The sequence below is a fragment of the Hemiscyllium ocellatum genome, chromosome 14 (assembly GCF_020745735.1).
Source record: "Hemiscyllium ocellatum isolate sHemOce1 chromosome 14, sHemOce1.pat.X.cur, whole genome shotgun sequence".
Classification (NCBI taxonomy): Eukaryota; Metazoa; Chordata; class Chondrichthyes; order Orectolobiformes; family Hemiscylliidae; genus Hemiscyllium; species Hemiscyllium ocellatum.
This window is the reverse complement of record NC_083414.1, coordinates 962,905-988,451: the sequence shown is the minus strand read 5'-3', so window position 1 is coordinate 988,451 and position 25,547 is coordinate 962,905. Positions and strand designations below refer to the sequence as shown.

Sequence of the window (25,547 nt, the reverse complement as noted above, 5' to 3'; positions counted from 1 at the left end):
TGGTACAATTGCAACATTTTAAGAGGCATTTGGATGGGTACATGAATAGGAAGGGTTTGGAGGGATATGGGCCGGGTGCTGGCAGGTGGAACTAGATTGGGTTGGGATATCTGGTCGGCATGGACGGGTTGGATTGGATTAGATTACTTACAGTGTGGAAACAGGCCCTTCAGCCCAACAAGTCCACACCGACCCACTGAAGCGCAACCCACCCATACCCCAAACCTAACACTACGGGTAATTTAGCACGGTCAATTCACCTAACCTGCACATCTTTGGACTGGGGGAGGAAACCGGAGCACCCGGAGGAAACCCACGCAGACTCGCGGAGAATGTGCAAACTCCACACAGTCAGTCACCTGAGTCGGGAAATGAACCCGGGTCTCTGGCGCTGTGAGACAGCAGTGCTAACCACTGAGCCACCATGCTGCCTGAAGGGTCTGTTTCCATGCTGTACATCTTTATGGATTAGTGGTGCTGGAAAAGCACAGCAGTTCAGGCAGCATCCGAGGAGCAGTGAAATCGACGTTTCGGGCAAAAGCCCTTCATCAGGAATAAAGGCAGAGAGACTGAAGGGCTTTTGCCTTTATGCCTGGGGGATTTAAACTTCCTTTTGAAAGCCTCCAAATGGCCAGGAGTCCCTGTTCCTGGAGATAGTCTTCCCGAATCATTATTCACCTCAATAAGCATCTTCTCCCAACTCCCTTACCCCTGCCCTGCCCCGCCCCACCCCACCCCTCACACATACCTTCCCCGCTCTCTCCCCACAGACTTGCACACTATGCCCTCACACCCCTGCCCCGGCCCAACCCCCACACACCTGCCCCGGCTCACACCCTCACACACCTGCCCCGGCCCCAACCCCCACACACCTGCCCTGGCCCCAACCCCCACACACCTGCCCCGGCCCCAACCCCCACACACCTGCCCCGGCCCCAACCCCCACACACCTGCCCCGGTCCCAACCCCCACACACCTGCCCTGGCCCCAACCCCCACACACCTGCCCCGGCCCCAACCCCCACACACCTGCCCCGGCCCCAACCCCCACACACCTGCCCCGGTCCCAACCCCCACACACCTGCCCTGGCCCCAACCCCCACACACCTGCCCCGGCCCCAACCCCCACACACCTGCCCCGGCCCCAACCCCCACACACCTGCCCCGGTCCCAACCCCCACACACCTGCCCCGGCCCCAACCCCCACACACCTGCCCCGGCTCACACCCTCACACACCTGCCCCGGCCCCAACCCCCACACACCTGCCCCGGTCCCAACCCCCACACACCTGCCCCGGCCCCAACCCCCACACACCTGCCCCGGCTCACACCCTCACACACCTGCCCCGGTCCCAACCCCCACACACCTGCCCCGGCTCACACCCTCACACACCTGCCCCGGCCCCAACCCCCACACACCTGCCCCGGTCCCAACCCCCACACACCTGCCCCGGTCCCAACCCCCACACACCTGCCCCGGCTCACACCCTCACACACCTGCCCCGGCCCCACCCCCACACACCTGCCCCGGCTCACACCCTCACACACCTGCCCTGGCCCCAACCCCCACACACCTGCCCTGGCCCCACCCCCACACACCTGCCCCGGCCCCAACCCCCACACACCTGCCCTGGCCCCACCCCCACACACCTGCCCCGGCCCCACCCCTCCACACCTGGCCCCACCCCCCCAAACCTGGCCCCGGCCCCACCCCTCCACACCTGGCCCCACCCCCCCAAACCTGGCCCCACCCCCCCAAACCTGGCCCCGGCCCCACCCCCCCCCCCCACCTGTCCTGGCCCTGGCCCTGGCCCTGGCCCCGCCCTCACCGTGAACGTTCCCTTCTCCTGCCTCTCCCTGTGGCCCCGCCCACCCTGAGGGGGCGTGTCTCGCGCCCGGCTGCACGTTCCCGCCGGATATCCGGTCACCCTCGTGCGCGCTAATGTCGGAGCGGCCTTCCCCTCAGCCCCTGGCCCCGAGCCCTGTCTCCCCCCGGCCCGGGGCTGACACCGAACCGGCTCCCGCTGAATTCCTCATCAGCGGCGGCACCGGCTACATCCCGGAGGACGGGCAGAGCGGTCAGCAACTGTTCGGGGCCGGAGAGGGGCTCACCTACAAGTGAGTGTGGGGGAGGGGTCACCCGGGGGCGGGGGGTGACGACCCGGGGTGAGGGGTCAGGGGTCGGGCTCACCCGGGAACGGGAACGTTGGGGAGAGGTCACCCGGGAACAGGGTGTGGGGGAGGGGTCACCCAGGAGGGGGAAGGGAGTGAGGCTCGTGGGGAGGCGGAACAGGGGCGAGGTGACTGTGGGGGAGGGGGCTGAGGGATAAAGTGAGGAAACTGCTGCCCAGCCTCTCATGTCCCCAGCCTCGTTCCTTCACTGTCCCTGGGTCAGAATCCTGGAATTCCCTCCCTAAGGGCAGTGCGGCACATGGGCTGCAGTGGGTCAAGAAGGCAGCTCACCCCCACCTTCTCAAGGGGCAACTAGGGACAAGATATAAACGCTACCCAGACAGCGACTCCAACATTGCATCTGATTTTGTTTCCGATTTCCAGCATCTGCTGTTCCTTAATTGTTTTTTGACTTAACCCTACCACCTTCACTCTTTCCTACATCACAAAGGCTGACAGGAGGCAAAGAGCTTTCTGTGCCTGCTTTTAACTTGCAGATTGATTGCTGAGGCTGCAAGTCGTATATTCATTCAGTGATCCTGTAAGGGTTACCTCACTAACAAATGCCACCTTTAAGAGCCCCACGGATGATTATTGAGGAACACCCTTACTTTGGAGAATTTGGCTTTTTAATTTTCTGTATCTCAAGTTTAGACCTTCACATCTCAGTAACTAGAGATAGAGAGGAATTTTTTTTAAGTGTATACAAGAAAATTTTCTGATTCAGTATGTGAATGCACCTACTAGAGAAGGTTTAAAACTTTTGGGAAATAAGGCAGGGCAGGTGACTAAGGTGTCTGTAGGGGAGAACTTTGGGGCCAGCAATCGTATTTCTATTAGTTTTTAAATAGTGATAGAAAAGGATGAGTTGTAATGTAAGAGTTGCAGTTCTAATTTGGAGGAAGGCTAATTTTGATGGTATTAGGTAAGAAATCTCAAAAGCTGATTGGGGGCAAATGTTCGCAGGTAAAGGGACAGCTAGAAAATGGGAAGCCTTCAAAAATGAGATAACGAGAATCCAAAGACAGTATATTCCAGTTAGGGTGAAAGGAAAGGCTGGTAGGCGTAGGGAATGCTGGATGATTAGAGAAATTGCGATTTGGTTAAGAAAAAAGAGGAAGCATATGTCAGGTGGAGACAGGAGAGATTGAATGAATTCTTAAGTATACTCCTACTACCTTTATACTCTAAGAGGGAAATCGGGAGGGCAAAAAGAGGACATGCGATAGCTTTGGCAAAAAGGGTTAAGGAGAATCCAAAAGGATTTTATAAATATATTAAGGGCCAAAGGGTAACTGAGGTTCAAAGATCAGCAAGGCAGCTTTTGTGTGGAGTTGCAGGAGACTGGGAGATACTAAACGAGTATTTTGCATCAGTATTTACTGTGGAAAAGGTTATGAAAGATATGGAATGTATTGAATACGTGGTGACATCTTGAAAAATGTCTATATTACAGAGGAGGAAGTGTTGGATGTCTTAAAATGCACAGAAGTGGATAAACCCCCAGAACCTCATCAGGTGTACTCTAGAACTCTGGGAAGCTAGGGAAATGATTGCTGGGCCTCTTACTGAAATATTTGTATCATCGATAGTCACAGGTGAGGTGCTGGAAGACTGGAGGTTGGCTAATGTGGTGCCACTGTTTAAGAAGGGTGGTAAGTACAAGCCAGGGAACTATAGACCAGTGAGCTTGATGCCGGTCACAGATCTGAGCCTTGAGCCCATGGTCTAGTTTCACAATTCAATGCAGTACTGAAGGAGTGCTGTACTATTGGGGCAGCAGGACAGAAGGCACACCTCATTCAAAGAGGCAGGTTTTGCAGATGTAAAATAAGATTTGGCCATTATTTCTGCATCAGTAACTAAGTGTATTTGACACTTACTGGACCTCGCTGTGCATAAACTGGCTTTTGTTTTAATGTATTTTAGGAATAGCACCTTTAATTGTAAGGTTGAGTGTCCTGAGGATTTGAATATAATACCTAATTGTTTGGGGTTATAAGGATGACTTAAAGTTCTGCCCACTTGAGGGTAGGGCTAGAGAGGTCAATCTATTTGAGAAAGTAGAAATCTGCTGAAGTTTTAATGATTGCTCTATAACTATGCTAACTGAATTAAATTTAGTTACAGTGCTGGGAATTGATTGGAAGCTGCTTGCATGTGTGCTGACTTGTGACCACCTTCTGTCACCCAGTAACCGCTGTCCCTGTGATCGTGCAAACAGGGTGCCTTTGTCCTCGTTCATTGTAGTGTGGGGGTCAGACAAATATATTTGAGCTCACTTCTGATCACTGCCACAGCCTGTTGTGCAGGGGCTGATTTTCTGGATCCACCCTCTGTGTGGGTTTTTCTTTCAAAGAAAAGAGACAAAAATGACGGATTTGGAGGTGTCACATGGTTCAGAGCTCGATATGACAGTTGAGAGGAGCCAAAGAGCTTTCTGGGCCTGTTCTAACTTGCAGATTATGAAGGCTGAAGTGGTGTGTAGGTGAGGATGCAAGTCGTAATTTCATCCATTGAGCCTGTACAAGCTAATTCACTAATGAATGTTACCTTTTAAGGCCCCACAGGTGAGACTGTTGACCATGTGTGGCCATCAGAGTGAGGTTCAGTCTCCAAATGAGAATATTAATTTGTTGGGGCAGTTCACTGCTTGATAGTACAAGTGATATTGTCAGGTAGCAGGACTGGGTGGAGCCCCTCATAGTTAAATGGCTTGCTAGTGCACTCCATGCGCCTGTAGTGTGCTTGGGGGGTGGGGGCGGGTGAAGGGCAGCCAGTACCTTTGGAACTCGCTCCCTGTCTCCATCTCTGGTTTGGAGCTCGCTGGCTGACAGATCGGATGGAAACTGTTTCAGTCACATGGTGAAGATTTGTCAGAAGAGTTGATTTGCTGAACAGACTGTTATTGAGTTTAAAATTGGCATGAACAGAATATTAATGAGAATTGAAAACACGAGAGGAAGCTAAATTTGTTCAATTCCAGTTCAGGCAGAAAACTGATTCTGCAGTTTGATAATCTGTACCATGAGAATTCCACAGGATCTGTCACAGGACAGCAAGATTATGGTTATTTCCTGTCCTGGAAAAGAAGGCACCGAACCACTTTCTTGAACTGCTAGAGTCCTTGGTGGAATGGGTCCATCTACAGTGCAGTCCTTTGAATACACCCAGTAGCTCCTGTGTTTGGATCCATGCAGCCTTACTCCTGCTGAAAGTCTGGGTTAGAATTGATTTAAGGAGTAAAGGGTTACAGATGCAACACTCGTGATGTCAGTAAAGCCATCAAAATGGCGAAAAAAAAACACTGGCTTTCATTTGTAGAGGAATGGAATAGAAAAGCAGAGAAGTTATCAAATCATATTGAATCTTGGTTCGACCACAATGGGCGTGACTGTCAACAGCTCTGATCCATGTCCTATTAGAGGATATAGGGACACTGGAGATAGTGTAGAGATAATATACTGAGATGAAGTATTATAATATTACTGTCAGGGAAAATTGAACAGGTTGGGGCTCTTTAATTGAAAAATGAGAAAATTTGGAGTGATCATAATGAAGGCTTCTTAATGAAGACTGTGTTGCTAATGTTGATATTGAGAAGATGCTTTCAAGTGTGGGATTGAGACCGGGTCGCTAGGGGCTGAGACCGGGTCGCTAGGGGCTGAGACCGGGTCGCTAGGGGCTGAGACCGGGTCGCTAGGGGCTGTTGAGGAAAGAGAACCAAGAGTAAACTCAGTGGGAAATTCAGGTGAAACCCTGTCATTCAGAGAGTGGGGAGAACATGGAACTTTTTCCCAAAGGTAGTGTTCAAAGTGACTAGTGTCAGTATATTTAAGGGAGAAGAGGGTAGACATGAGGAAGAAAGAAAGGGAAGGATATGCTGGTACTCATTTTCATTTCACCCAATCATCAACTTAGAGCTGAATGGCCTCATCCTGTGCTATCCCCTCTGGTCAGTCCATTGGACCCCAGGGGACTGACAGCAACTCTGCCTCTGGGGTTGAATCCCATCTCAACATCATGTCAAACCAATCAGCACTTGCTGATTGCTACAGCAATGACTCGTGAGTCTCCAAGGGAGAGGGTGAGTGTTGCTGATGCTTTTGAACCTGGATGTGGAGCTGGGAGAAGATGAAATATGAGGGTTAGCTAGTGAATAATGTTGACAATTGCAAGACTTTTTTGAATTAAAAGATGAGAGAGAGGAGAGAGTGGACACTGGAAAATGAGTCTGGGGAAAAAAGAAATGGTGGAGGAAGTAAATTGGTATTTTACATCAGTTCCCATGATGGAAGACACCAGCAGCGTACCAGAACTTTGAGTCAGGGAGCAGAGGTGAATGTACTGGCCATCGCTAAGGAGAAGGTGCTGGGGAAGCTGCAAAGTCTGAAGGTGGATAACAAAACCGGACCACATGGACTACACCCCAGAGTTCTGAAGGCGGGACTGAGGGCATGGTTGCTAGGGTTGCAGATGACGCAAAGATAGGTGGAGGGACAGGTGGTGTTGAGAAGAAGGGAAGACTGCAGAAGGATTTGGATGTGTACAGAGTGTGAACAAGGAAATGGAAGCTGGAATAGTGTGTGAAATGGTGAAGTTATGCACTTTGGCAGGAATAAGTAAGGTGTTGACCATTTTCTAAACAGGGAAAGCCTTCAGAAATCTGAAGCACAAAAGGACTTGGGAGTCCTAGTTCAGGATCTATTCTGATTTGAACATGCAGTTTCATTCAGTAATTAGGAAGCAGATTTGCATTCACTTCAGGAGGGTTCGAATACAGGAGCAGGGGTGTGCTTCTGAGGCTGTATATGGTTGTGGGCAGACCACATTTGGAATATTGAGAGCAGTTTTAGAGCATAGAACATTACAGCACAGTACTGGCATTGGACGGGTTTGCAAGAATGATCCTGGGGATGAAGGGCTTGTCAAGTGAGGAGCAGTTGAGGACTCTGGGTCTGTACTTGGAGTTCAGAAGGATGGGGGAGCGGAGGGGGGGGATCTGATTGAAACTTGCAGAATATTGAGAGGCCTGAGTAGATTGGACATGGAGAAGATGTTCCCAACAATAGGAAAGACTAGGACCCCAGGGCATAGCCTCAGAATGAAGGGTTGACCATTTAAAACTGAGATGAGGAGGAATTTCTTTAGCCAGAGGGTGACTAGACTGTAGAACTCATTACTGCAGAGGGCTGTGGAGGCCAAGTCATTGTGTGTCTTTAAGGCAGAGATAGGCTGTTGATTAGTAAGGGGATCAGGGGTTATGGTGAGAAGGCAGGAGAATGGGTTGAGAAATAGGAGTCCTATTTGAATGGCAGAGCAGACACGATGTGCTGAATGGCCTAATTCTGTTCCTATATCTTATGTTGCTGATTTTTTTTTTGCTTTCTCTCTTCCCTTTCAGTGATTTCCTCATCCTGCCTGGATACATCGATTTCACCTCTGACGAGGTGGTGAGTATTAAGATTAAACTTCAGAATAAAGCTGTTGGAAAAGTTTAAACATTGGACTTGCTTATGAATAGATCAAGTAACTTCAAGATCATAACTTTGTGTCAAAAACACCATTCTCTCCACTTCCCCTCTGGTTACTGCCCCAACTGCTGCTGGAATCAAATGCTCTTTATTCACCCCTGATTTTAAACCCGTCTATTAAATCTCCCCCATAAACATCTGTGCTCAGTTTAAACCCACTCTTTCTATACTACTTGAAACCCTGCATGCCTGGTGCTATTTTACTTCATCTCTGCAACTTGTCTGAGGCTTGAACATCCTTGCTAAGATGTGGTGCTCAGAATTAACCACAGTATTCCAGACTGGACCTGACCAACAATTTGTAAAGATTCAGCATAACATCCACCTATATGCTGTCTGCCATCTTAATGTGTGACTCTTGATGCTTTTTAATGTTCTTTGGAGATTGTTGAGAGTAAACTGTTTGTATCGAAGCTCAGAAACTGCTGTCGTCTTCTGAGTTGTTTACAGTGTTGCTGACAGAGCCAGGATGGTTATAAATTTTGGGGAAGAGGGTGGCAGTCATAGTAGTGTTTTTATTGTTGGGGAAAGATGGCTTATAGAAAGAATAGGAATTCACTGGGTAATTCCCACAGACTGTGTCTGTTATTTACCCCTCTGTCTCTTTGTAGGATCTCACCTCCGCACTTACAAAGAAGATCACTTTAAAAACCCCACTGGTCTCTTCTCCAATGGACACAGTAACCGAATCTAATATGGCTATTGCAATGGCGGTAAGTGGCACTGAACCTATCCCACAGTTTCTCCCCACCCCCGATATGATAATGCTGCTAATGTACAGAGTGAGAAGCCATGTCCTCACTGTGGGATCTGATGCACTTGTCTATAAAATGATTGCTGTCTTTACTGCAAACCTCTGAGCCGCTGCTCTGCATGGTTGATGGTCTAACTGGATGTTGCTGCAGAATAGAAGGTGGCCATTCAGCACATCATCCTTTACCAGCTCCACTATGTAGTCCAGCTCTATTATTTAGTGCCGATATCCTGCCTTTTTCCCATATCCCTGCACAGCATTTGCTATCCAAAAAAACCTATCCAATAGCCTCTTTAAATGCCTGACTTGAACCTGCCTCCACCACAATTCTAGGTAGTACATTCTATACCCTAACTATGCACTTTAAATCCATGCCCTCTCCCGTGGTTCCTTTTATGTGCTGAAACAGGTTCATGCTGTCTGCTTTGTGCCTGCTCATAGTTTTGACAACCACGATGAGATTTCTTCTTAGCTGCCTTCTCTCTCAGGAAAATAGTTCCAGCTTCTTCAATCTATCCTCATAGCTGAAGTTTCTCATTCTTGGCACCATTCTAGTAAATCACTTCTGTGCACTCTCCAATGCATTTGCATCTTTCCTCTAACGTGGCACCCACAACTTCAGCTGACGCCTAACAAGTGTCTTGTACAAGTTCAGCATCACCTTGCTCTAGAACACTGTATGCTGTATTTACAGCTTTCTCCCTCTGTTTCTGCACACCTTTTACAATTATACCTCCTGTTTTCTGATACCATTGTGTTCTTCTGAAAATAGTGCATCACCTCACATTTCTCTGCATTGAACCTCATCTGTCCATTCCACTAACTTGTCAATGTCCTTTTGAAATTTCACACTGACCTCGCAGTTTACAATTCCGCCAAGTTTTGTGTCATCTGCAAACTTTGAAATTGTCCCCTGGATACCAAAGTTGAGATCAGGAACATGGTGGTGAGCTGCCTCCTTGAACTTGAGTGCTGGTCTTTCTGTATGAGACCCTTTGCTGAGCAGCTGCATGCCATTCTGACTGAGCTGAATTATGTTTGAGGTTAATGCGCTGCAAGTGAAATGGGTGCTGTTTGGTGTAACTTGGTTCCTGACAGCGAGTGCGGTTACTGATCCAGAATTTCTTTATCCAATTGTCTTACACCCTCTTGAGTTTTTCACAGTGCTTTTAGTTATTTTACAGGTTAGATGCACTTATGTCTGTGACTTGTGTGTGTACGTGAAACAGTTTCAGTACAGCTTGTGAAGAGTTAGGTTCTCTTTTTGAAATGGAAACGCTGCAATGATTGTGTCGGTGGAGTTATTGCTGAGCCTGTGTTTGGCTCCTGTTCAGAGTGTGCTGCTAACTCCTGTTATTTTCTCTTCAAACCACAGCTGATGGGAGGAATTGGCTTTATCCACCACAACTGTACCCCAGAGTTCCAGGCAAACGAAGTCCGCAAAGTGAAGGTACAAACTCAGAATATTAGCACCCTGTGATTTCTGCCCATCGGGCTAATGGATCAATTCCAGAATTTCCGTACCTCTCTTCCAAAGAGAGGTCTTTAGACAAATAGGGAAGTAAGCTGCTGGAGAGTCGACAGAAATGCCCGAGGAAATAGATTACTAGGCCGAAAGACTCATGTCTTATGTTCTTAAAAACGCAGGAAAGATCAGTGATGCAGGCAGACTCCATGCAGCCAGCAGCAAATTCACTGTATTCCTGAGAGAAAATGGGACAGACTAATTGGGAGGGTAGGGATTGAGTTTGGAGAATGGGGTTGTTGGCGGTCAGTTGCCAGTGTTTTCCAGTTGATGTAACTATTGTCTCCATTTGTCTCTGTCCTCACAATTTATTTCTGTTTTAAATCTTATAGAAATATGAGCAGGGATTCATCATTGACCCAGTTGTCCTGAGCCCCTCGGATAAAGTGCGGGACGTGTTTGAAGCCAAAGCTCGCCATGGATTCTGTGGAATTCCGATCACAGACAGTGGAAAACTGGGTGGGAGGCTGGTGGGGATTATCTCCTCTCGTGACATTGACTTCCTGACGGAAAAGGAGCACGATCTTTCCCTGGCTGAGGTAGGCTCGGTGTGTTTGTCCATCATGGTGGATGGAGCCTGGCCTTGTCTAAGAAGATTCCTGACTCCCAGGTTCTCAGTCTGTGTATCTGTCTCTAAATAGTCAGGGGAATGAGTGATTTTCCAAGTTCTTCCTGGGATCTTTATTCTTTCATGAAATGAAGTGCCAGCATTTGTTGTCTTTTAAACTGAATAACTTACTAGGCCATTTCAGAGGGCAGTTAAGAGGCCAAAGGTAGGCCAGACCAGGTCAGGATAGCAGTTTCCCAAAAGGACGAGTGAACTAGACGGGATTTTACAACAATCAATGATGATGTTATGGTCATCATTAAGGTAGCACAGTGGCTCAGTGGTTAGCACTGTTGCTTCACATCGCCAGGTATCTGGGTTTGAATCCAGCCTCTGCCGACTGTCTATGTGGGGTTTGCATGTTCTCCCTGTGTCCGTGTGGGTTTCCTCTGAGTGCTCCAGTTTCCTCCCACAGTCCAAAAATATGCAGGTTAGGGTGAATTGTCTGTGGGAAATACAGAGTTATAGTGGGTTGGGTCTGGTCGGGATGCTGTTAGGGGGGTTGGTGTGGACTCGAGTAGCCTGCCTCCACACCATACGGACTCCGTTTGTTTGGACTAGCTGTCAATTCCAACTTATTAATTGAATTTAACTTCTAACCAGCTGTTTTGCTGGGATTTAAAGCTGTGTCCCTGGATTATTGGTCCAGTGAAATAAATACCACCATCTTCCAGGAATAAAGGTTTCCGATGTGAAGACAATGTGATAACTGTGACTGGTCCCTGTAGACTGTGGAAGGATGAGATTGGTGAGATGAATTCTCGCTGATTGGAATGATATTAACATTGACTCGTTCGTACTTCAGACAAAACAGGGGGACCTTGAGTGAGAGAAGCAAAATGGTCAGGGCCCATGGAAAACATAATGGCAGTTGTAACAGTTGGGGGGGGGGAGAGAGAGAGGGGGGGGTGGTGTGTGTGTGTGCGTGCACTGCCCGCACCCCAGTGGCCATCCCTCTTTGAATGTTCCACTGGATGTTAACCTATTGCTGAGACTGTGTTTCCCTGTTTCTGCACCAGGTAATGACAAAGAGGGAGGATCTGGTGGTTGCTCCAGCAGCTGTCACTTTGAAAGAAGCAAACGAGATCCTGCAGCGGAGTAAGAAAGGTAAAAGGAGCAGCTGCACCCAATCAGACTGAGCCCAAACCATCAGCGATGACAGGTGTCTTCTGTCTGAATTTGGAAACTGTGTCTGCTGGTTTCTTAAGCCTGTGGCTCAGTGTGCAGGCAGTGAGTGGATTAGTCAATACTGAGAGGATCAGAGAATTGCAGAATGTATAAATTTGTACCAAAGCAGAATTTTATACATTTTGAAATTGTTCTGATTGAAAGGGTTTGAATAACTCTGGGATAATCAGTTACGGTTATTGGACAGTGAGATTACAGGGCGCTATTTGATTGGGTAGCATTAGAGGAGTGGGCTGAATGGACTCTTTTGTTCTATAGTTCTGTGATCCAGGAAGAGCTTTATGTTGGTACTGATGACTGTCACACAGTTGAGTTGTTAGAGATTGCATTCTGACTGAGCGAGAAGCTGCTGTTAACTATCACTTGTCCATGTGGACCCAGGACCCCTGACTGTCTGTCTCTGTATCTCAGGGAAGTTGCCCATCGTTAATGATAATGACGAGTTGGTGGCTCTCATTGCCCGAACTGACCTGAAGAAGAATCGTGATTATCCACTTGCATCAAAAGACAGCAAAAAGCAGCTGCTGTGTGGAGCAGCAATCGGTACTCATGCAGACGACAGGTACCGGCTCGACCTCCTGGTGCAGGCTGGTGTGGATGCTGTGGTCCTGGTGAGTTTCTTTGGTGCTAATTCCCACAAATCAGCACTCACTCTGGTTAGGAAATGTCTGCAAATCGAACACAACTTCTCTCACTTTTCCTAAAGAATGTTTTGCATTCCTCAAGCACCTTCCACATCTTCTGTATGTCCCCATGCAAACTGCGGCCAACAGAATACTTTGGAAATACAATTACTGCGGTAATGTCAGAAACAGCTGCTGGCTTGCTCTATGATGGCTTGCTCCACTCTGCAGGAACCCTGCCCCTATTCCTGATGAAGGGCTTTTGACCGAAACGTCAATTTTCCTGCTCCTCGGATGCTGCCTGACCTGCTGTGCTTTACCAGTACCCTAATCTAGACTCTGGTTTCCAGCATCTGCAGTCCTTGCTTTTACCTTTCTGAACGGGTGCAGGCTGTTCTAGAGATGTTTGTTCAGGTTAAAAGATTTCCAGGACAACTCGTCTCCCTCCTGTACCACCATCAGCCCAACCAGCCTCCCTCTCCCCATCCGCTGTGCATACCGCCCTGTCCCCACACCCTGATCACAGTTCCTTTTGGGATCATCTACGTCAGAGAATTTTAACATGACATGCAATAAATATTTGGTGTGACTTGAACACAAACTTTTAACAGGCACAAGTAAACAAATTGTAGAAATGCGTGCTTGGGACCCGTACCCAATGGAGGTTCAGTTTGTGACGAGGCGGGAGAGACATAATTAGATGCTGGAAGCTAATACGCTGTTCTTGCTTTCTCTATCTCTCTCCATGCCTTCTTTCTTACTACTTCCCCATTCTCTCTCTGTTTCCCTTCCTCCCTACCCCTCTCTCTCCACAGGATTCTTCCCAAGGGAATTCCATCTTCCAAATTGAGATGATTAAACACATCAAAGAGAAGTATCCGGACCTGCAGGTTATTGGTGGAAATGGTAATTTGCGGTCACTTATCTGAGCTCCTCAGTTTGCTCCTTCTGTCACTGTTGGGGAAATTCAACAACTTATCACATGATTGGACCTCCTCAATAACACTCACTTGAAGTGCTGTGATGTGATTCTTCATGTATTGTCATCAAATCTGATAAAGTGGGATGCCATTTAGCCCACTGAGCCTGCATGCATTCTTGGAAAGACCTAGCCAATTGGTCCCACTCTCCTCCTCTGAATCAGGACTTTATCTGATTCCTTTAGAAAGTTTTCTTCTTGAATCTCTTTCTATTGCCCTTTTAGGCAGCATACTCAGGATTGCAAGAACTCACTGTGGCAAATAAATCCCATTTCCCCCCACTGCTGTCCCTTACAGCAGCGTGGATCAACCTACAGCACGTGGACTGCAGTGACTTTGTGACAGCAGCTCACCACCACCTCCTTGAGGATGATTGGGGTGGGGCAATAAATGCTGGAACAACAGGGATATCTACATCGTTGTGAATATGAACAATGAAACAAACATCCCCAAAATGTTTGGACAGACTTGCATTTTGTGTTTTAGTGAACATAGAAAAGTTAAAGCCCAGAAAGAGACCATTCACCTCTGTGTCTGTACTGGCTGCCCATTCCAATCCCACTTCCCAGCATGTGGTCCATCAACATGTCAGGGACAGGTGATGATGTCACCATCTTCCCACTCAGTACATCTTCCCTTTAAATACTTGAATCACCAAACTGGGCACTGTTCCACACCCACTACCTTTTCCTTATGTGCTCTTGAATCCTTCTACCGCTTACGTTAAATATGTGTCCCCCCCCCGACCCCCTCTCTCTCTCTCACACACACACATATATCGGTAACTGACCTCTCTCCTAACAGAAACACACGTTCCCTGTCCATTCTGTCAGAGTCTCATTATGTTGTATGCCTCCATTAAGTCACCCCTTTGTTTTACAGAGAACATCAAACCTATCCAATCTTTCTTCATAGTTGCAATTTTCAAGCCTTGGAAAAATACATGAAAATCTCGTGTGTACTCTCCCTGGTTTTGGGGCATTAACAACAATTGATGATAGATTCATGGTCACTGTCACTGAGACTAGCTTTCAATTCCAGATTTAATCATTTAACGTGAATTCCGTCAGTTGTCATGGATGGATATGCCCATCTCCCTGGGAGCTCTGAATTACCAATCCTGTGACAGTACTGCTACATCACCACCTCCCCACTCAGTACACAGTAATCTCCCACTACCCTCCCCCTGCTAATGACTGGGTAATTGGTATAGATGATGTTGATTGTGCGATTAAGTATTGGCTGGATATTGGGGTATTTTTGAAAAGTGCCATGGGGGAATACTTCCTCCTAGTTTTTTTGCTTGATGCAAAGGCCCTATCCCTGGTGTGTTTGAGGAAATTTTCTCTAGACTTTTTTAAAGCAAATGATCAATATTCTCTAATGGCAAAACTTACCATTTTCTCCTGTTTCTCCCCACCCTTATCTCTCTCAGTTGTAACTGCAGCACAGACCAAGAATCTGATTGATGCTGGTGTGGATGCCCTGAGAGTCGGAATGGGAAGTGGTTCCATCTGTATCACTCAGGAAGGTAATATTCTGAATCCTGACCCAAACCAATTACTGAATGTCCATCAGCTCAGCACCTGTTTGTTTCTCTTTATACTGATTCCTGAGATCCACCTATGCTTGTGAGGCAGCTTCAGTGATAGGTGCCATGATCTCTCAGCTGCAATTCCTATATTTTGGTTTGTGTCTGGACAGTACCTTGTTACAACCCCTGCACTATCCATTAGATCCCAGCAGCTCAGAACTTTACCCATTCTGAAATTCTTGCTTGTAGTTCATACCTCATACTTCTGTAAGTCATCAGATTTCTTGAATTGTTGAAAATTATTTCTAGCTTTACAAGGTTTGGTTCTAAGCACTTCCAAAATAATGAGAGCAGTACTCGTAGGTCGCCTACATGATGGACCAGTGACTGTATCAGTACGTTTCAGTGTTTCCATCCACCGTTTGACTGATTTCATAACTATATCAATGGATTTTCATAGCTTGCATTTTTCCTCCTTTTGAAGAACTGAAGTGTGAGAATTCTTCAGATTCTCACTGACCATGAAAATTCTCTGCCATGGGCAATTTCAAGAATCTGCTCATCTCCCCAAGAGCTGCTGAGGGGGTTGGGGCTGAAGGCACAGAGTGATCACCTTGCTGCTGGGAAGGCACAGGCTTTATTGAAATAGCTGTGCTGTCTGCAGTGTTAGGGGGAGCACAGCCTGATCTTCCAGTTGCTGTGATTTCTTTTAACCAAGTGATAATAGAAAAATGGAGAAAGGGAATAGGAATTAGGAACAGATTCTAAAAGGACAGGGGCAGATTGAAATGATCAACAAGTGGTAGATGAAATTTCAGTAATGGTTGGACGGAAGTGGGGACAGTAGAGACAGTTCTGATTGCGAAGCAGAGAGATGCATCGTCGCAGGATAGGTAGAGAGCAGATAATAAATCATACAGTCTTGTGGGCTTTATTAACAGGAATATTGGGTACAAGAGCAAGAAGGTGATGCTAAACCTGTACAGGTGCTAGTTCAGCCTTAAGTGGAGTACAGTGCTGCGCTCAATTCTCGGCACCTCACTTCAGCAAGGATGCAAAGACATGGGAGAAAGTGCAGAGGAGATTTATCAGACCAGGACCAGAGATGAGGGACTGTAGTGTATGTGGAGAGAGACTGGAGAAGCTAGGATTGCTTTCCTAAGAATGGAAAAGGTTGTGGGTGGATTTAATCTGGGTGTTCAAAACCATCTTGGGTTTTGAGAGCAGGATTATTGAGAATCTGTTTCCCAGTGGCAGGAGGAACTGTAGTAGCAGCATAACACAGATTTAGGGTGATTGATGTGGGAGGAGAAGGTGTGGTCTGGATTTTAGCACTGGGCTTGAGGAGCTGTGTATCAAATGTAGAGGACAGTGAGCACAGTAGTCACTTTGTGTTGGGAGAATGAGATTGCTAATGCAGTGTGGCACAGTTGTCACTCCACTCCCTCCAGCTTTGCTTTCAGTCTTGCTCACTCTGTGGTGTGGCTTTCCATTATAATCTCCATCTCTCTCTGTCTCTCTGGTCTTTAGCAGCACCCAAGATTCCTCCAGATTTTAAAACACTCAGCCCCAAACTCCCAACGACAATCTCGGGCTCTTTCAGTAAGTTTCTTTTCAAGCCTGTTGTGTTGGAGGTCGGAACGTGATTGGCTGTGCTCTGACAATTTGCTTCTCTGTATCCCACCTACTCCAGAACTAGACCGAATAGACAAGAGAAAACCCTTTGTGGTTACGATTGGAGTTCTGTGGCTGATTTAACTTCTCTGTTACTGTCTGAAGCAGCTAAACTTTGCAAGGACCAGTGAGCCTGAAGTTAGGAAACAGAGGGGCCCACACTTTGTCACTAGTTTTGGTGAGATTGACTGACTGACTGTGCATGAGACACATACCCCAATGACAGTCTGTTGCTGGGGTATGGGTCTCACACATACACATGGCTCCACATACGTCTACCCACATGCAACCATGCATGCGTGTGCACACACACACACACTCTGCTCACTCTATCTTCCTGTTTCTCTCTCAGTTTCCACAAACCCCTCCCCCACACATTCTCACTGGGATACAGTCTCTCTCTCTCACACACACACACACACACACACACACACACACACACACACACACACACACACACACATTCGCTATAGGGACCCTGCTTGTAAGCGAAACATCATTTTTTTTTTCTGTATGAAAACTCATCTTTGATACAGCAAGCCAGAATGAAGTATGAGAGTTCATATTGGGTTTGGGAGACTGAAATAAATTTGGCTAGGATCTTGTTCTGCTTTAGCCATTTCAGCGAGTTCGGACTGTTTCAGTTACGAGCACGTTTATATCATTTCTCAATCTCTTGTCCACTCGATCTACTTGCAGTTGAGGTAACTGGGCTTAATGACTCACTGATTCCTGGGATTGAAATACTACTGCCTGCATGACGATTTTAACCCCATTCTTTCGTGGGATTTGGGCATCACTGGCAAAGCCAACATGTGTTACTCACCCCCAATTTGCAATGTTTCTTGCTTCCCACATCCATGAAGGGAACAGCCAGAGGATTAACTACCTCTGAGGCCCAGTCCATCTACTAATCCTGTAAAAACGCTGTTTGGGCATGGGCTTTATCCAACTGTATGGGCTGCCTTCAGAGTGTTTGGGGACTGTGTGGAGGGAGGTTTACTCTGTATCCAACCCTGTGCTGTATCTGTCCTGGGAGTGTTTGATTTGGACAGTGTTGAGTTATGAGAGTTCTTTTAGCAAGTAACATTCACAGTGGATAATGGGGAACCCACACTGTTCTTGGATATTTCCAAAAAGCATTTGATAAGTTTTGACATGAAAAGTTATTACGTAAAATAAGAGCTTATAGTTTATGGGGTAACACACTAGTATGGATAGACGTATGGTTAGTTAACAGGAAGTAGAGTTGGATGGATGAATCTTTTTCAGGTTGATAGGATGTAGTTGGTGAATGGAACCTTGACAATGTACAACAAGTACGGTTGCTAGATTTGCTCAATAGATTGTGAAGAGAGTTAAGAGTCTGTAAGAGGGTAAGGATTGGTGAAGTAAGTGGGTAGAAACCTTGGCAAATGGAGCAATGTGTGGGAAAATGTGAACTTGTCCATTTTGGCAGGAAGGATAGGATAGGATAGCAGCATATTGTTGAAATGGAGATTGCAGTGCTCTGATCTACAATCAGAAATCTGGATGTCCTGGTACATGAATCACAAAACTTTAGAATGCATGTTCAGCAAGCGCACAGCAAGGCAAATGGAACATAGCCATTTAATTCAAAGGAAGTAGCAAATGTAGAAAACTGGCCAAGGTAAATAAATTGTTGATAATTGCCAGGAGTCAAGAATTTGGGGATGAGAATGGACAGCTGAGTTGTGTTGGGACTCCAATCAGATCAGCCAATGGCCTTATGGAATGGAAGAGCAGATCGAGGGGCCAAATGGACAATTCCTAATTCTTGTGTGTCTAACCCTGTGCTGGGAACATTTGGGGACAATATAGAGGGAAAGTTACTCAATATCTAATCCTATGCTGTCCCTGTCCCGAGAGTTTTTGATGGGGGACAGTACGCAGAGTTTTACTCTATATCTAACACAGTTCTGTACTTGTCTAGGGACTTGTTTATGGGACAGTGTGCAGGAAGTTTTATTCTGTACCTGTCCTGAGTGTGTTGCACATTTCTGCAGTGATCGGCTGATTTGCAAAGGGTTTGTCCTTATGTTGTGTTTATTCTAATCTTGTTATTCATGGATACTTTACAGATTCTGAATCTACAGTTTCCAGTGTGTTTCAACAATCTGTGTTTGACATTTTGTGTTTGGAATCTGAAAGAATGATGTGTGGTATTGCAATAACTTGCAATATTGCAGGAGCTATTATAACTTAAGCATGCCTTCATAAACATGTCATGTTTTATAGCTAAACGTTTATGGTGATGTTTGGGTTTTGGAAAAATAGGACAGTTGAAGCACCACCAAAACTAAGTGGTCTTGATATATACACATGTATACATGGATGAGCCTCCACACACAGTCCCTGTCCCGTAGAGGACTGACAAATACGCAACTCTCAGCGAGACCAGTTGTGTGGATTGCACAGAGGGCTGTCACCATGAGGCAGATGGTGTTTATTAGCTATCTGTCGAAATGTGTTCAGGTTCAAATTGCTTCAATTCCCACACATTACTAACAGAACCTCCCATTCGTTGTTACAAATCAAACAACATTTTTCTCCTCTTTAACTGTCCAGTAGCTGATGTGGGTACAATGAGGTCTTGGTTTAACTCCTTCCTGGTACAGAGGTGTGTTACAATCTCTTGAATAGGTTAATTTAAAATGTTATTTTGAATTAAATGATACAGGGATCAGCAGTTTCATATTCACCTTTGGAAATTCAGTTTAAAAAAATAAACTGGTTTGGGTTAAACTGATCATGAAGTTATTGATTTGTTGTGAAAATCCATCTGGTTCACTAGCGTCCTTCAGGGAAGGAAACTGCCATCTTTACGTGGTCTGACATACGTGTGACTCCAGATCCTGAGCAATGTGGCTGATTCAGAACTGCCCTCTTAAGTACCTGACTGTGAGGTTTGTTGGTTAACATCTAGGCACCAGGATGTTAAGTGGTTGGCTCAGTTTCTCCTTTGTGGAAGTGGAGAAAGGCAGTAATTGCTGCAATTGCCAAGAATTATATAATATGTGATGGTCTGAGCTGCGTGAGCGCTCTCGCTGTCTTTTTTAAAAAAATATTCATTTGCTGTCAAGACCATTCACTGCCTAGAGAACAGTTAAAGACAAGCAAATTGTTGTGGGTCACATGTATGGCATGAGTGAACCAGAGATTTTTTTTTTCTAACAGTGGTTTCATGGTCACTATTAAACTCTTAATTCTGGATTTTTTTTACTGAATTTAAATTTCACCAACTGCCATGGCAGGATTCGAACCCAGGTCCGCAGAACATTACCGAGTTTTTACGATTATTCTAGCAATAATACCATTACACAATTGCCTCCCCTACTGACTTTTCTTTGTTTCTTGTCCAGTGCTGGCTGTGGGGAGACCTCAGGCCACTGCGGTTTACAAGGTTGCAGAGTATGCCAGGAGATTCTCCGTGCCAGTAATCGCAGACGGCGGGATTCAGACTGTTGGCCATATTGCCAAAGCTTTAGCATTGGGAGCATCGACAGGTGGGTGAATAACTGACACCTGGGAGACAGGAACAAGCCTTTCTGGTACTCTCTCAGTAAATTCCTATCAAACCGTGCAAGAAAGCCCCCAGGACCCAGTCCTTGCTGATTTATTGATCCCACAAAGCAGATGGCCAGGTCTGACTGTGTTCCTGCTCTAGTCCAACAATGATGCCACACTCACCCAGTGGGTATCCAGCTCTGGATGAGAGTTCCACTTCTGAAACATAAGCACAGATGGATGTTGGCATAGCTGGCAGGGGCTACCATTTACTGCCCTTGAGAAGGTGGTGATGAGCTGCTTTCTTGAACCACTGCAGTCCATGTGCTGTAGGTTGACCCACAATGTCCTAGTGGAGGGAATTCCAGGATTTTGACCCAGCGACACTGAAGGAATGGAGATATATTTTCAATTGAGGATGGTGAGTGGCTTGAAGAGGAACTTGCAGGGTTGGGGGGGCGGGGTCTGGTGTCCTGAGCATTATTGGAGCCAGTACTGAATTGAGGGAGGACAGGTGCTGAGATGAGGGAGGTTGGGCTGTGTTTTCCGATGAGAGGTCCGAATGTCAAAGGTTCATATAATGATGTTGAAGAAAAGGTGGTTCTCCTCGGGGTCATAGAGCTCATGTTTGTCCCAAAGATGTCAGACATCGCTAAAACAGATTGTCTGATCGTTATTATTTTGGTTGTGGAAGCTTGCTGACAGCATATTGATTGCTACATTTCCTATATTAGAAGAGTGACTGCACTTTGCTGGAACCTTGGGATGTCCTGAGATTGTGAAAGGCACTATATAAATCCAAGTTCATTGTTAGATGCTGGTAGAAATTGCTGTTTCTCAGGATTGGTTGGGTAGAAATGGCTTGGTTTGTGATTGCTGATCCTTGTTCTTTTCCTGACAGTGATGATGGGATCTCTGCTCGCTGCTACTAATGAAGCCCCTGGTGAGTATTTCTTCACCGATGGAGTGAGGTTAAAGAAGTATCGGGGGATGGGCTCCTTGGATGCAATGGACAAGCACTTGGGGAGTCAAAGCCGCTACTTCAGGTTAGTTATGAATCTGAAAGGTTGATATATTTGTAAAAATGTTTCAAATGTCCATCTCTGACAAAATATAGCTGCCAAGTTTCTCTTGGCTACAAAATAGGGGGCAGGTCTGTGTTATTGATATCATCTGAAGCTGTTAGAAATTTAATTTACTGATTTACAACATGTCACAATGGACAGCAGATTAACAGTTAGGGAGGAGATAATTTAGCAGGGCATTTAACTTGGATGTAAATACCGTAATTAAAAGTTTAACCCTGACTGTAACAGGTTGTGGAAGTGAATTTGATTTCTGTGGCAGTAGCTCTGAGGAAGTGCTGGATGCGAGTTTAAAAGACATTTGGATGGATATATGAACAGGAAAAAGTGTGAAGGGATGTATGTCAGGAGCAGGCAGGTGGGGCTAGTTAAGTTTGGGATTATATTCGGCATGGACTGGTTGGACCGAAGGTCTGTTTCCGTGCTAAGTGACTCTGTCTATAAGTCTTATTATTGCTGTTTTATTTGTAAAATTAGACATTATGACTTGGCCTTCAATGAAGGAAGCTGGGGTCCAGTAACATTCCTTAAATATGGGATATATGTACAGGTTGAGGACCACTGTGACTAATGTGGAGTTGTCTATTGATTGACCCAAAGTAATTCTATTCTTTCTTTCCAGCGAGTCAGATAAGATCAAAGTGGCTCAGGGTGTGTCTGGTGCCGTCCAGGACAAGGGCTCCATCCACAAGTTTGTTCCATATCTGATTGCTGGGATCCAACATGGCTGCCAGGATATTGGAGCCAAGAGCCTAACACAGCTCAGGTACAACCATGACTCTTCTTGTTGCCTCTCCTGCCATCCTCTCCCTTTCCAACTTCACTCACTTTACCCTTACTAAGGTGATCTTATGTCATTGACTGACTTTGTGCTGTTCCTAGAGCGATGATGTACTCTGGGGAGCTGAAGTTTGAGAAGAGAACATTGTGTGCTCAGCTGGAAGGTGGTGTCCATGGACTGCACTCGTAAGTGTTCCTTTACTACTACTACTCGCAGTTTTTATGGTCACTTTCCGGTATATCTCCTCCTTTCTTTCCTTTACCAGACACTAAGGGCCGAGCTTCACTATAACAGGGTATGAGTAACATTCCAGAAGCAACAGTAAATCAGGAAATGGAATCACCTGAGAACTGATGCTGAGTATATGGCACAGCAGCTCAATAGTTAGCACTGAACACTAGCCTCAGCACGAGGGACCTCTGTTCAATCCCAGCCTTGGGTGACTGTATGGAGTTTGCATGTTCTCCCTATGCCTACATGGGTTTCCTCCAAGTAGTTTGAATACCTCCACAGTCCAAAGGTGTGAGGTTAGGTTGATTAGCCATGTTAAATTACCCATTGTATGCAGGCTGGTGGGTTAACCATGAGAAATAAGAACTTACAGGGATAGAATGAAGGTCTGGATCTGGGTAGGAAGCTCTTTGGAGGGTTAGTACTGACTGGATGGGCTGAATGGCCTCTTTGATTACTGTAGAGACTCCATGATTCAATATTGTTGGAGCTGTGGGTTGACAGTTGCCCAGATTCTGGTGGACTTTATCCTTGGATCTGAAAAGAAGTGACTAGTGAAATGGTTGATATCCTGGTTTTAATTTTATAAGATTATTTAATTCAGGAACGTCCCATTACATTTTCAAAATAAACAATGTAAGTACTTCCTTCAAACAGGGAGAGAGATAGAAAGCAGTAAACCACAGGGTTAACATGTATCATAGGAGAAATGAAAAGGCCATTTGACCTAGCATATTTGCATGGTCAAAAATATCTATTCCAATTCTGTATCTAGCACTTGGCCCATAGTTTTATATTCCTTGTTTTAAAAAAAAGTTAGAAGTTATTATTAAAGAAGTTAGAGCCAGGCACTTGGATAAGTTCAAAATGATTAGACCGAGTCAACATGGTTTTGTGAAAAGAAAATCATGTTTAGCCAACTGTTATGATCTCAGCTGATGTTATTAATGGACAAGTCAGACCTCAGACTGAAATCTGGCTTGATAGGTTTTTTTATTTAACGAGGTGGTTTCTCACTGGAAAACAAACCAATCTGCAGCATTATGCGCTTAACAATAAAACACACAAAAATTATCAAATAATGTAAATAAATATTTTTATATGTACACAATTTTAAAGATTTTTGAAAAGTGATAAATTACAATATTCCATCTATTCCTTTGTAGTACTCAAACTCCAGAGAAAATTCTCTTCTCTATCAAATCCATTGGTTTAACTGAACCGTGTCTGAGTTCATGAACTTGAGAGTTTGTTCACCTTTTCCTTGATTATTCACAATTGAGTTTAGACTTTCTCAGCTTCAAACAATCCCTTCAGCAAGGTTCTAACCAAACTTCTGTTATGGAACTTTCAAACCATAAGACCATAAGAATGGAAGTAGATTATAAGAGGTGACTTATTTGAACAATATAAGATCTTTGAGGGACTTTGACAAAATAGATGGGAGAGAAGATGTTTCCAATGAGAAAATCTAGATTTAGAGTCCACTATTTAAAAATCAAGGCTGTCCTTTAGAAAACAAATTTTTTTCCTCAAAGGTCTTAGTCTTTGAAAATGTTCTTCCTGAAAAGTTAATGAAAGGAATTCTTGAACATTTTTAAGACCAAGGTGAATAGATTCTTGATAAATGAGGGACTGAAAAGTTATAAGGATGGGTTCAATATGGAATAATCAGATCGGCCACTATTTTATTGAATATTGGAGCAGGCTTGAGGGGCCGAACGGCCTTCTCCTGCCTCTTGTTTGTATCTGATTGGATAGTAATAAACATTACAGTGCAGTACAGGCCCTTCAGCCCTCGATGGTTTCACAGGGTGGCGCAACAATCTGAAGACCATCTAACCTACACTATTCCATTCTCGTCCACATCCCTATCCAATGATCATTTAAATGCCTGTAAAGTTGGCGAGTCTACTACTGCTGCAGGCAGGCTGTTCCACGCCCCTACTACTCTGAGTAAAGAAACTACCTCTGACATCTGTCCTATATCTTATCACCCCTCAATTTAAAGCTATGCCCCCTCGTGGTAGCCATCATCATCTGAGAAAAAAGGCTCTCACTGTCCATCCTATCTAACCCTCTGATTATCTTATATGTCTCAATTAAGTCACCTCTCAACCTTCTTCTCTCCAATGAAAACAGCCTCAAGTCCCTCAACCTTTCCTCGTAAGACTTTTATAAAGAGCCACTGAGTATGTAGATTGAACCTGTGATTTTTCTTCTCTTTCAGATATGAGAAGAGACTTTTCTAAGTCCTTCTAGAGAAATTCCAGGATTCTGTTCCTTGTTAATCACCTCCAGCCAAATTTGCAAAAATCTTTGTTTCAACCTCTCAGTATTGGAACACCGTGGGAGAGTGGTCTGTGCCTCCGGCATTCACCCTATAGCTGTTTGGTTCTGCATGTCTGATACCTCTGCTGCGTGTGCAGTTAATTTTACAAGATATGTTTCATTTTTGTTAAAAATGAAATGAGATTGTTTGGTGTAATTTAATCTGCACCTTTAAATCTTAAAGCGATGACTGAGTATGGCACTTAACAGTGAGAATCTCAGTGACCATTTCACTGCATCAGTTTGTGTTTGCTCTCAGATAGAGGATGGTGTGTTAACACTGTTTATTACTTTGACTGGTGCCTTTGCATCTGTCACTGTGACTTTTGCACTGACTTTCTGAAATGTTGTGGAACAGATTGTGAAAAACACAAAGCTCAGACATGTCTGTGTTGCTGTTTAAGGAGAAAAACCTTTTTTGTGCAGAATAATGAATGGTTCAAAATGTTTGCAGAGCATGGTATTGGTTTCACAGATTGGATTATTGGATGTGTGATAACTGATTCATTGTCTTACACAGGGTTCTGATTGTGATTGAAAGTGCTCAAGTACCTGCTGTTTCAGGCAGAGAACTTTATACATAAGCCTGTGATGACACTGTTACAACTTGTATTAAAAAATTTGGTTGAAAGGACTTGATTCTGACACTTTCTACTTTGACCTTGGCTTGGCTTATGTGAGAAAAAAAGAACAAAGTCCCCTCCCCAGTGACCCTCCCACCACCAAGCCTCCTTTTCTCCCAGACCCTCCTGTGCCAGTTGTAGAGAATTATTGTGGGATACAGAGGTTTCAGACTGGCCAGTGCAGATCAATACTCGGACAGTCTTCATCCATGAGAGATTATTGGGCTTGGTGATAGTTGCATAGCCAGATAGCCCGTAAATACTTTCTAATGTTGGTTTATGATGGACTGTTATAGGGTCTCAAAACATAGCATACAGAGTAATCAAATATACTAGCAGAAAAAGGACTTCATCATGAGGGCTGAATGAAAGGAGAGG

General features: G+C 45.4%; 1 protein-coding gene across 2 annotated transcripts; it reads left to right on the top strand.

Annotated features, from left to right (window-relative positions):
• The first annotated feature begins 1,902 nt into the window (after positions 1–1,902).
• Positions 1,903–25,180, top strand: LOC132822202 (inosine-5'-monophosphate dehydrogenase 2). Of its 2 annotated transcripts, XM_060835277.1 has the most exons (15): positions 1,903–2,117; positions 7,576–7,624; positions 8,317–8,418; positions 9,835–9,909; positions 10,317–10,523; positions 11,611–11,698; positions 12,191–12,390; positions 13,218–13,308; positions 14,818–14,913; positions 16,447–16,518; positions 19,974–20,117; positions 21,020–21,164; positions 21,826–21,969; positions 22,086–22,169; positions 24,446–25,180. In XM_060835277.1, exons 1-15 carry the CDS (start codon positions 1,942–1,944, stop codon positions 24,465–24,467), a joined length of 1,695 nt encoding a protein of 564 aa, XP_060691260.1. In that variant the 5' UTR covers positions 1,903–1,941; the 3' UTR covers positions 24,468–25,180. The 2 variants fall into 2 exon arrangements, with proteins under 2 accessions (XP_060691260.1, XP_060691259.1); XM_060835276.1 differs by lacking the exon at positions 16,447–16,518 and having other exon boundaries at positions 1,904–2,117.
• Positions 25,181–25,547: the final 367 nt, after the last annotated feature.

Coding starts and splice junctions, on each gene's coding strand:
- LOC132822202 (XM_060835277.1), top strand. CDS start 1,942: ATGTCGGAGCGGCCTTCCCCTCAGCCCCTGGCCCCGAGCCCTGTCTCC. Junction 9,910..10,316: donor ACGAAGTCCGCAAAGTGAAG/GTACAAACTCAG, acceptor TAAATCTTATAG/AAATATGAGCAGGGATTCAT. Junction 10,524..11,610: donor ACGATCTTTCCCTGGCTGAG/GTAGGCTCGGTG, acceptor TTTCTGCACCAG/GTAATGACAAAGAGGGAGGA.